Source organism: Copadichromis virginalis, linkage group LG1 (genome assembly GCF_057382275.1).
Source record: "Copadichromis virginalis isolate Kocher_CV1m ecotype Utaka linkage group LG1, C_Virginalis_male_GT1.1, whole genome shotgun sequence".
NCBI classification, from domain to species: Eukaryota; Metazoa; Chordata; class Actinopteri; order Cichliformes; family Cichlidae; genus Copadichromis; species Copadichromis virginalis.
The window spans coordinates 18,808,679-18,819,433 of NC_140618.1; the positions used below are offsets into that span (position 1 = coordinate 18,808,679).

At 40.8% G+C, this 10,755-nt stretch overlaps 1 protein-coding gene and 1 long non-coding RNA gene across 3 annotated transcripts; one reads left to right on the top strand and one right to left on the bottom strand.

Annotated features, from left to right (window-relative positions):
* Window positions 1-512: 512 nt before the first annotated feature.
* On the top strand, window positions 513-1,279 carry LOC146718606 (uncharacterized). The gene is made up of 2 exons (XR_014919920.1): window positions 513-1,081; window positions 1,175-1,279. It is a non-coding gene; the product is annotated as an uncharacterized LOC146718606 (long non-coding RNA).
* Window positions 855-8,915, bottom strand: LOC146718607 (dynein regulatory complex subunit 4-like). 2 transcript variants are annotated; one of them, XM_085452927.1, is made up of 12 exons: window positions 8,810-8,915; window positions 8,415-8,510; window positions 7,309-7,506; window positions 6,342-6,536; window positions 4,455-4,509; window positions 4,136-4,338; window positions 3,677-3,832; window positions 3,466-3,546; window positions 3,178-3,387; window positions 2,342-2,407; window positions 2,131-2,261; window positions 855-1,827 (listed from the first exon to the last, which is right to left on the bottom strand). In XM_085452927.1, exons 1-11 carry the CDS (start codon window positions 8,810-8,812, stop codon window positions 2,175-2,177), a joined length of 1,350 nt encoding a protein of 449 aa, XP_085309053.1. In that variant the 5' UTR covers window positions 8,813-8,915; the 3' UTR covers window positions 855-1,827; window positions 2,131-2,174. The 2 variants fall into 2 exon arrangements, with proteins under 2 accessions (XP_085309053.1, XP_085309052.1); XM_085452926.1 differs by lacking the exon at window positions 855-1,827 and having other exon boundaries at window positions 1,991-2,261.
* Window positions 8,916-10,755: the final 1,840 nt, after the last annotated feature.

Sequence of the window (10,755 nt, forward strand, 5' to 3'; positions counted from 1 at the left end):
TGAAACAGCAGTTATGTAAAAAAAGAAGCACTGGGACAGTGGGGGGGGGAAAAAAAACAAGAAAGAACATGTGAACTTCATAGAGGGGCTGAGGTCAACCAGGAGGTGCAATCCCAGAAACGTCTTGCTGTGAAGCAACGTTGTAGCGTTAACCACTGAATGATTGTACAAAACACTTTAATGCAGGAAGCAATGGAAAGAATTTTAACAATTTTAATGAACAACTTCAAGATACGGTAACAAAATCTGCGGCAAGTTCAGGAATAAAAGTTGAATAATGTTCAAGGGAAGGTCACAGGTCAGCAATCTAATGGTCAAGTCTCGTTACACAGGATAGAGTTCAGCTACTCCAGCATTCTTGAACTGCTCAGTTTTCGGCAGGGTTCTCGTTCAGAAAGACTGATGTTGATTCACATAAGAATTCCCTGTTGCCCACGGGTCTAGACTTATGTGAGTATTCCTCAGTAAAGCCAGAGGGGAACAGGCAGGAAAAACCAGGAGCTAGTGTTACAGAGTATAGCATGGTGGAAAAGGATGGAGAGAATCCCCCACTAAGCTTTTGGGTTGGCATTTCTTTAGATTTTGTTTTGTATTAATTGCATGCTTTGGTGTTTTTTTTGTGTTTGATGTGAGGTGTGGGCCACACCCATGTGGGAGTGGAGATTCTACTCTAGTCCAGCTGCCAGCTATTTGGAGTTGAATACAGGGAGCAGCTGATTGGGGAGGATTGGAGGCCTTCTCTATAAAGGGGAGAGGAAACAGGAAGTAGGGGTTGTCGTTGTTTTTTTAGTAGGACACTGGTGAAGCAGGGAAGCCTCGAAGATCCAGGATGAAGTGTGCACATTTTAATGGAAAAGATTTTTAACCTGGCCTGGTTTTGCTTTTAAAATAAACTGAGGATGTTGGAGGGAGGACTCATTCTTATTGGGATGTGAGTGGATGTGCTGGAAGGCAGGAAAACAAACACTGGACTGGAGACTCTCTGTGCCCCTGACAAGGAAACTGGACCAGTTTTGGGGAAGTTCCAGCTCCCAGGATGTGATGTGGAGACCCAGCCTCGAACGAAGTCAGGCCTGAAAAGGTGGGTGGCAAGCCTTTTTGAGGAAGCTGCAGGATTGATACGTTTTGGCTGCTTGTTCTTCCAAGTGACCACCTTTCCCCTGTTTGTAACCAGGATAACAACCCTGACCGTGGTGGCTTTGGGCCTTGGATTCCTGGCCAGAGTTGTGTCTTCAGCCAGTAGTTTTACCCGGAGAAAGAACAAATAAATCTTGTGTAACCCATTACAGTGTGCGTGTGGTGGTTCGTTACTGGTCAATATTAGAGCTACTACTTCCTTGTACGGAGGCCATTTTGGGCCTTACGTAACACTAGGCAGGCTCACACACCCAATCTGGATGGAAGAGGATAAACAAGGAAAGTACCAAAACATTTACTGGAAGAGGCCTGAGTGACACTGCCACATGATATAGCTTAGCAATCTGGCAATGTAGGAATAACAGTGGTTAAATACTGCAGGTGGGTGTTGATAAGAAACAGGTGCACCAGCGGAAGTCTTGGGTAACTACGCCCACTTCTGGGAGGAGTCTCGCTCCCATGACAAAGAGCGTCAGACCGAGCAAACAAGGAGAGAAAGAGTGAAGCCAGACCAACATCTGTGACCATGATGTCTGAGACACAACGATGAATTATGTGAATAGCGCCACCTATTGACGGTCATTAAAAACACCTGACAAATGACCAATGAAGTATCTTCATCTTTCAGTTGCTCCCTTTAGAGACGACATACTGGACAAAGGATGTCAAATATGGAGATGACACGCAGGCCTAAAGGAGAAAGGCCACAGAGAAATTCATGGAGGTCATGAAGGAGGACATGCTGAGGGTTGGTGTGACAGAGGATGCTACAGATAGAGGCATGACATACCCTTTAGTCTAAAACAACACACAACACAACTCTTTTTTTTTTTTTTTTCTTTTTTTTTTCTCCCCTCAGGATTAAGAGATCCCATTTTAAATTTTGATTTATATTTCTTTACTACTTAAAGTCATATGAGCATTAAAGGTAGATTACAGAAAAGATGTAAATGAAATAATAGTGTTCCAGTCTTTGCGATCTTTGCTTCTCACTTTAATCCAAGTGCTGCTCCACATTTTTACCATGAGGATTCCTCTCATTGGGAATTACAAAGGAGCTCTTCCACAGGAACACCAAGAGCCTTTGCCTTTACCTCAGTGTGCAGCAGCAAATGCTTGCGGACCTGCAGGATACAAAGTTTCACTGTGCTTATTGTTATGAAATACATTAAAAGTAATTTCAGGAAACAAATAGACAACTAACCATGGAAATTTGATTTATTTTGTGCTGTAGGGTCTTGATGGCAGTATTTTTGGAGTCAATATGTGCCTGCAAGCAAAAACAGGAGTTTCTTTAATGTTCTTATAAAAACATGACACTTCCAGAAATATACTTAAAAATATACACTCACAGGCCACTTTGTTGGTAACGCCTTGCTAATATCAAATAAATAAATGGCCTGTATTTATATAGCGCTTTACTAGTCCCTAAGGACCCCAAAGCGCATACCAGGATGAACCTTTTGCCTTCAGAGCTTTTTCTCCTATTTCTTTGTGGCACAGATTCAACAAGGTGCTGAAAACACTCCTCACAGATTTTTGGTCCCGTGATTGCTGTACATTCATAATGTAACTCTCCCGTTCCACCACACCCCAAAGGTGCTTTATTGGATTGCGATCTGGTGACTGTGGCGGTTATTTGACTCCACTGAACTCATTGCCATGTTCCAGAAACCAGTTTGAGATAATCTGAGCTTTGTGACATGGTGTGTTATTCTGCTGGGCGCAACCATCAAAAGATGGGTACACCGTGATCATAATGGGGCGGATACAGTCAGCAACAATACTCCGGTAGGCTGCGGTGTTTAAATGATGCTCAGTTGGTCCTGACGGGTCAAGAAAATCCCCCCACCACACACACACAAACACACCATTACCTCACCACCAGCTTGCTACCATGTCACTGGCTCATTAGATATTTGCGTAAATACACAGTTGAACTAGTGTATCTAACAAAGTGGCCAGTAAGTGTATATAAAATTAGTGTAAAGGTTTAGATGACTGCTGAAGAAGAGACATGAAGTAGATGTACAACACTACCTCAGTTTTCTTTATGACCCTGCTGAGGGCTGTTTGGTCCATGTTGGAGGCTGAAAGCACCGCACTGAGCTGAGCCTCCGTCTCCTCCAGGCTCTCTGTCAGAGCCTGCAGCTTCTTTTCCACCGCCATGTTCTCTATGTCTCCATTATGCTGCGCCTTCTCAACAATCTCAGTGAAAGCCTTGCGAAGTTCATCCCTTTCCAGTTGGAGCTGTGCAGCAAACACACAAAAACATTCACATAAAACGTGTGCAACTACACATGAATGGAGCTGATTGTTAGTTTTTACCTCGCTGAATTTCTGTTCCAACACCTCATGCTCTGCTTTCAGATCTTTCAGCTTTTTTCTTTTGATGTTTCCAATTGCATCCTGTCAAAAGCAGTGCACAGAAATTATGCTCATACTGGGCTACAGCGATGCTGCACACCAACGAAGATGCTGGTAAAAGCAAGAGAAACTGTCCAACAGTAAACTCTGTGAAAAAAGGTGCCAAAAGAACCTTATTTCCTGAGTAATGTCTCAGTTTCTTGGCAATTTCATCGTTTTCTTCCTTGATCTTTGAGATAAGCTCAGCAAGATGTTTGTTCTCCTTCAAAACAGTTACCACCTCCAGTTTCATGCTCTTTTGTTTCTTCTTTGCTTCATTAATTTCTCCCTGGAAAATTCAAATAAAACATTGCATGTGAAAATAAGACATATCTGGGTCAAAGCTAGTGGAAAAACTGTTCAGCAACAATAAATAATAAAATTTCAGTCACCATTTCAAATTTGGAGGCTTTTGTTTTGCATTTTCCAGAATATCAAAACAATTATTAATTCACTCGGTTTAAAGATACCCTCTAATGGTTCTGCTATTTCATAGATAAACCGTTCTAAAAATTATAAGCTGTAGTCACAAGCAGAAGACTGATCAGTAGTGAGTTATAGGTTTAAACAAAGCTTGTGTTTGTGATCGCACCTTGAGTTCAGTAAGCGTGTCCGTGTCCGTTTTCATGATAATGACAAATTCCTCAGCGCTGCGGTAGGTTTCATCGTGATCTTGTTTAAGAGCAGCGATGTGGCTGTTCCAGTGGTTTTCGCTATCGCTGATCTCACTTTTCCAGATGTTGTCCAGATCTTGTTTTAGCGCCTGCACTTTCATCTCAAACGACGCTGTAATTTCTGCCCCAGCCGTAACACAAAAGGATGGCTCCTGTTCAGTGCTTGACAACGTGAAGCGATGAATTCAACTCAGAATGCGGTTTTTATTTTTGGGTTGTGTTTTTGTTGTTTTTTACCTGCAAGCTGTTTCTCCAGGTGGTCGCTTCTTGTGGTCAGTTCTTCACCATGTTTCTGTTAAGATAACAACCAGTTAGGAGTGTTTATTCTTGTAAGCTGAAGTATATCAGGGTCAGACGTGCAGAGCTATGTAATACAGTACTGAGGTGCAACAACAGATAACAGCTATGCCCACGGTTAAACCACAGTGAGAATTTTACACTAATTAATCAGCCTTAAAAGACCACAAGAACAAATTTGTGGTCAAGTTCTTACAGCTCATGGAAGCCACACTTTATGAATTCACATACTTGTGATTCTTTTTTGTTTGAGGATCAATTTTGACCAAATTTTTCTCTTTTGATAAACATTAGTGATTTTTCCCCTTATCTCGATTATTTATTTACCCACTGTCTCTGTTTGTACTTTGCCTTCTAGTCCATCTTATTCTTAGGTTATGTTCTAGTTTAGTCCTTGTTCTCCCCACAACAGGAGGAAGTATACAATCCATACTGTTTGTCTGTGTTTGTAAGCAGTCTAGCATGCACAGTATCCAAGATATCATTTTTAGATAAATGATATCTTGGAAACCAATAACAGCTGAAGCTGATTTCATTTTGATGAAAACCAGGTCAAGGTCATGGCACATTTATGAAAATCAGTAAAAACTTTGTATTATCTACAGTTTTTTGTGGATTATCAAACTTCACAACATGATACTTGGTATTGGGGGACATGAGTACGTGTTAGCAACCAAGGTCAAAGTTGACCCTGGAAAAAAAAAATCAAGAAACCATAATCTATCATATGAAAGGGCACGTAGAGAGGTGTACGACACGCACTTTTTTTAATACGACACCCTACGACATCACAATGACACCATAAAGTTTTGCAAAATCAAAATATCTCAAGTTCTTACAGCTCATAGAGCCAAAGATTTCAACTGATTCATATGGGTAAAGATCATAAAGTACACTATTTTAGTATTTAATGGTTCAAGGTCATGGGTCAAAGCAGGCTGATGTCAGCAAGTTGTAATTAAAAAAAAAATCACAAAAAATTAAGGTTTCATATCCTTTCATTATTTGTCTGTATATTTATTGTGGTAGTCTCCCCTTGTCCTTTGTCACGTGCTCACTCTGTTCTATGTAACTGTCACAGGTTCCTAGTAAGTTCCTGGTTTCTACCTAGTCTGAGTTTTCTTGTATTTCATTTCCAGTGAGTTCACCAATAAAGATCCTAACAATGTTTCACAATAAAAGCATTGTTAAAAAATGCTATGCTTTTGGACACTGGTTTAGCTCGGTGGTTGAGCAGCGACCACATACCGCAAAGCCAAATGCAGTGGTGTGTGAATTAAGCCATCCGTCCAGGTTCTACCCTCTTCTGTGTCCAAGTCATGGGAGTAACAGTCTAAGCAGAGATGGCCACACCTTCCTCTCCACAGCCACTTCCTCCAGCTCCTCTGAGGTGTTCCAAGGCCAGCCATGAGATGTGATCTCTCCAGCGAGTGCTCTCTCCGCTCAGCAGGACATGCCCCAAACACCTAACTTATGTCAGAAGCCTGAACCACCCCACCTGGTTTCTTTTGATGTAGAGGGGCAGCAGCTCTACTCTGAGCACCTCCTGAATGACTGAGGCCCTCACCCTCTCTCTAATGCTGAGATCAGACATCCTTCAGAGGATGCTCATTTACCACTGCTTGTGTCCACAGTCTCAGTGTTTCGGTCATTTCTCACAGCTTGTGGTCGTGGGTGTGGGTGGAAGCAAAAATCTACTTAAATACAGAAACATGAAGGATTTTTTCCTCAAAAGTGGAACAAGTGGCAGAGTATCTTTCTAGAGCACCCCGGCAACACTACGAATATGATTAAGGTAAAGGGAAATGTATGTTTTGTACTACAAACCAGTTCAAGTTCCTTCTTGGTGTGTTTAAAGTTGATCTCTTGGATGTCCACCCGTGTAATTGTCTTACGAAGCTCTTCCTCTAGGTGCTCTTGCTCTTTCTCCATCAGTTCATTGGACGCCAAAGAATCTGCATTCAGTTCAGCGATATCATTCAGGTGTTCATGCTGGAGGTGCTTGATCTTCTGCTTGTACACCTGGTGGGAAAAACAATCACATGTGAGCGTTCATATGGAAATCCAGTATTCCTAAAACACGTTGCCTTGCAGTTGGTATCATCCACCATCTTTTAGCCCTAACCCAAACCCCTGGCTTGGTACCTATTCAAGTTAGATCAGCGGTCTCCAACCCCTGGGCCACGGACCGGCCATGAGAGTTGAGGCTCGGGTGTGAAATCTATGGTTTTCAGGGTTTTTATCGTTTTTTATCATTAATTTTTTATCGTTTCTATCATTTTTGGTACCGGTACTGGTTTTATTTTGTTGTATTTATCCACGACACCTTAAAGGCCGGTCCGTGAAAATATTGTCGGATATAAACCAGTCCGTGGGGCAAAAAAGGTTGGCGACCGCTGAGTTATATTATAATCTCTGGCCAAACCTCATAGACAATTTAATATTAACACCACAACCCTCTCGGTTACCCATCTTTATATTTTATGCTAGCGGCATAGAAAATAAAGACATTTGTACCTTAAATTTATCAGTAGCCATTAATAAGCAAATGTCCATAAACAGATTCCTACATATATCCTAGAATAACCTGTAAACACTGAACCACATATCCTGGTTTTACTAAAAACCTTAAAATATTAGCATAAGAAACTTGTCCTGATTTAGGTTTCTTGAAATGTTTTACTAAATTTAAGAACACGATTTGGGACTTCAGCATCACCTGACTCCATCTGACCAGCCTTCAAAATGGAAGAGCTATCTATTTTTTAATATTCTAAAATCAGTAAAATCTTACCTTAACGTCTAATTGGTGACGGGCCTCATTTTCTTCTACATCCTTTTCTACCTTTTGCAGCTCAGAGTCAACCTCCTTCTGTTTTCTAACTGTGATTTCCCAAAAGCTGTGGATCTTGTCCCTCTCCAACTGAAAGTAGTTTCTCTCTTCCCGCTCTCTATCCAGTTCCTCTCGAAGACGCATAATGTGCTCCTCCAGCTTAAAAACAGAAAGATGTGACTGTAGTTTTTATGTGCTCGACAAACCAAATGACTGCAACATATTGTCACTTTTTTTCACGCTTTAGGAGAGTCTGAGAAAATCACTCTCCAATTTCCATACACTCATCATGGGCATCAATATCATGGTAATTTGGTGATTTCTTTCTTGCTTTTCTCTAACCTACAAAGGATCAAAAGTTTACATACCAGCTCAAATATATACACATACAGTCACATAAGTCTTATAAGTGATCCTACATGTTCTACAATGTATCTTAACTTGATAAGGCCAAGGCCCATTAACTTGGAGGAGTGTGGATTAGAAAAAATCCCAAATTAATTCAAACTTGCACACACACACACACACACACACACACACACACACACACACACACACACACACACACACACACAATCTTGGTTTTGTTTTTTTTGTTGTTTTTCTAATTCATTAAAGATATAGCGTGTACAATCATTCCACCCTGGAGAAACAGCAGTTCAAAGAAATCTTTAAAAGCCCCAAAATGCTATAACATCCATGTCCATGACGAGTACATGTAAACTTTTACCATATCCATGTTTTGTTTTTGTTGTTTTTGCTTTTTTTTTTTTGGTACTTCCATGGATTTATGCATCTTAAAAGTCTTCAGGGAAAGCTTGGCACATTACAAAGTTAGAAAAAAATCTGAATTGCATTACCTGCATCATGACGCCTTTTTGCAGGCAGGGAGGCTCTAATTAAAATATTCCAACGGAGTGTTTACAGAGCTTGATCTGTATTAGGAGCCAAGATATGTCAATCTCACTTGCAACTTGCACTTTGAACAGGTTCCTATTTGCTTCCTCCTGACTTAAAATACACATTCATACACATTCAGACACATTCTATCACTCTTCAGCTCTGACCTGCTCCTTGGACATCTCATCCTTGGTGAGGCCATTTATCAGCGTGGGGGTCCTTGGATTTGCTGGTTTTTTATCTGCACTTTTCTTTTTGGGTGGCTGGGGGGGAAAGAGTCAGCACAGCTGTTTAAAGTTAAAACTGCTTTCTGGTTAGCAACCAATGACTGCATAAAAGATAAAAGTATATATGTATCGATCCATGTATCCATTTATATTTATAAAAGAAAAGGTTTTCTATAGTCATTGGTGGTAACCTTGAGTGTGTTTTTTAATTAGCAATGAGAAGTATACAAAAGTAAGCTACATTTATACACACGCCCAGCTGCTAGCGGCATAAAAAATAAAGCTGGTCATTTACTACAGATAAAGCACTTGTTTCTTAATTATTTAATGCTCACCATCTTGTACGCTGCTCAAATTACGCGAAGAAGTGTTCGGTTTGTTGCGAAAAGAGCAGCACACTCAGTAAGTACTAGTGTTGTTATAGCAACATAAACACAAACCTGCTGAGGAGGCGGAATCTACAGACGGAAAACCAATCAAATGGGACAGGAAGGGTTCTTCAAGCAGGATGATTGGTTAACAATTATCAGGAAATTCTACTGAGTCTGTTGCACACAAAACAGGCACATACTCACAAGCACTAAACAAGGAAAAAAAAAAATGAACATCAGCGTTTACGAGTGTGCGTATCTTTCATTAAATATTTCAGTGCTTTTAAAGCCGGTGATAGAGCTTCAGGTTTTAATGCAGTTCTTTTCATGTAACCAGTGAAATCAACTTATTAGAAGTTAAGGTGGGTAACTGCTGCGGAGTGTTGACGTCCTACTAGAAAGGTTTTAGCATGCTTTTCAGCAGAAAGGAAGAGACTATTATCACTCCTGATCCAGTCACCTATGGGAATAGAGCCGATAATACTTTTAAAAAAACCCTCCAAAAGTCCTTTAAAAATATGCCATATATTCTCCACTGCAACCACTGAACATCCAAGGTATGGACATTGAGGCTGTGGACAGCTACAGGTACCTTGGTGTTCATCTGAACAATAGACTGGACTGGACTCATAACTCAGACGCCCTCTACAGGAAAGGGCAGAGCAGGCTGTACCTGCTGCGGAGACTCAGGTCGTTTGGAGTGGAGGGCCCACTCCTGAAGAAATTCTATGACTCTGTTGTGGCTTCTGCTATCTTTTATGGCGTGGTCTGCTGGGGCGGCAGCATCTCTGCTGGGGACAGGAAGAGACTGAACAGGGTGATCCGAAGGGCCAGCTCTGTTCTAGGATGCCCTCTGGACCCAGTGGAGGTGGTGAGTGACAGGAGAACGGCGGCTAAGCTGTCATCCCTGATGGACAACATCTCCCACCCCATGCAGCAGACTGTGACAGCACTGAGCAGCTCCTTCAGTGGGAGACTGCGGCACCCACGGTGTGGGACGGAGAGATTTCGCAGGTCTTTCCTCCCCACTGCTGTCAGACTCCATAATAAAGACTTTAACTGATCAAGCACACACATCCATACATATGCAATAATACTAAGTGCAATAATCCTTTCTGTCATCGTTGTATTTTTACTCAGTTGTATATAGTATTTGTATTTGTATTCTATTTTTATCTTATTGTATATTTATTTTATTCTACTGTATATAGTATTTTATTTTATTCTATTCTGTACAGTTGTGTACTGTATTTATTCTTATTGTATTCTAATTTTTGCCTCATAACTTTTGCACTGTCCACTTCCTGCTGTGACAAAACAAATTTCCCACGTGTGGGACTAATAAAGGTTATCTTATCTTATCTTATATGAACCAAGTATTAAAGATAAGTTTATATTCTGCTCCTGCTTATTTTGGGGGAAAGATTTATCCTTTTACCCTGCCAGATAATTTCCTTAAAAGCAAATTGATCTGATGGGCATAAGTGCTGCCAACTGATAGTTGAGCTGGCCTTTGAAAATAGAATATTTAGAAATTTAACCACACAATTTGTTTAGAAAGTGAAACAGTATTGACAAGAAATAGTAAGCAAAGGTTAAGTGCTAAATCAACAGTGTTTTGCTAATAGCATGGCTCTACTGAGGCCACTTTGGTCCAGACTAAAATATTAAACTCTGCTTAGATTGTGATGAGAGTATGCAGATCTTTCATTGTCCCCAGTAAATTAGATGTCTCAGTGCAGGTTATCCCATCTGCTCCCATCAAGATTCATAAAGCTTTATCACTAAACACATACAAGAGGAACAGCATTCCCATCAGTTTCAGTTGTTCTTCTAGGCTAATAGGCAAATGTTGGCATACCAGTATTTAATAAACATATACCTGTTTAACTTCAAAATATTAGGACACC

What these genes read in the sequence shown, in the direction of transcription:
- LOC146718607 (XM_085452927.1), bottom strand. An exon ending in CCAAGAAGGAACTTGAACTG is followed by an intron (nt 4,510 to 6,341) that starts GTTTGTAGTACA and finishes TTATCTTAACAG; the next exon opens with AAACATGGTGAAGAACTGAC. An exon ending in ACACGCTTACTGAACTCAAG is followed by an intron (nt 3,833 to 4,135) that starts GTGCGATCACAA and finishes TGAATTTTCCAG; the next exon opens with GGAGAAATTAATGAAGCAAA.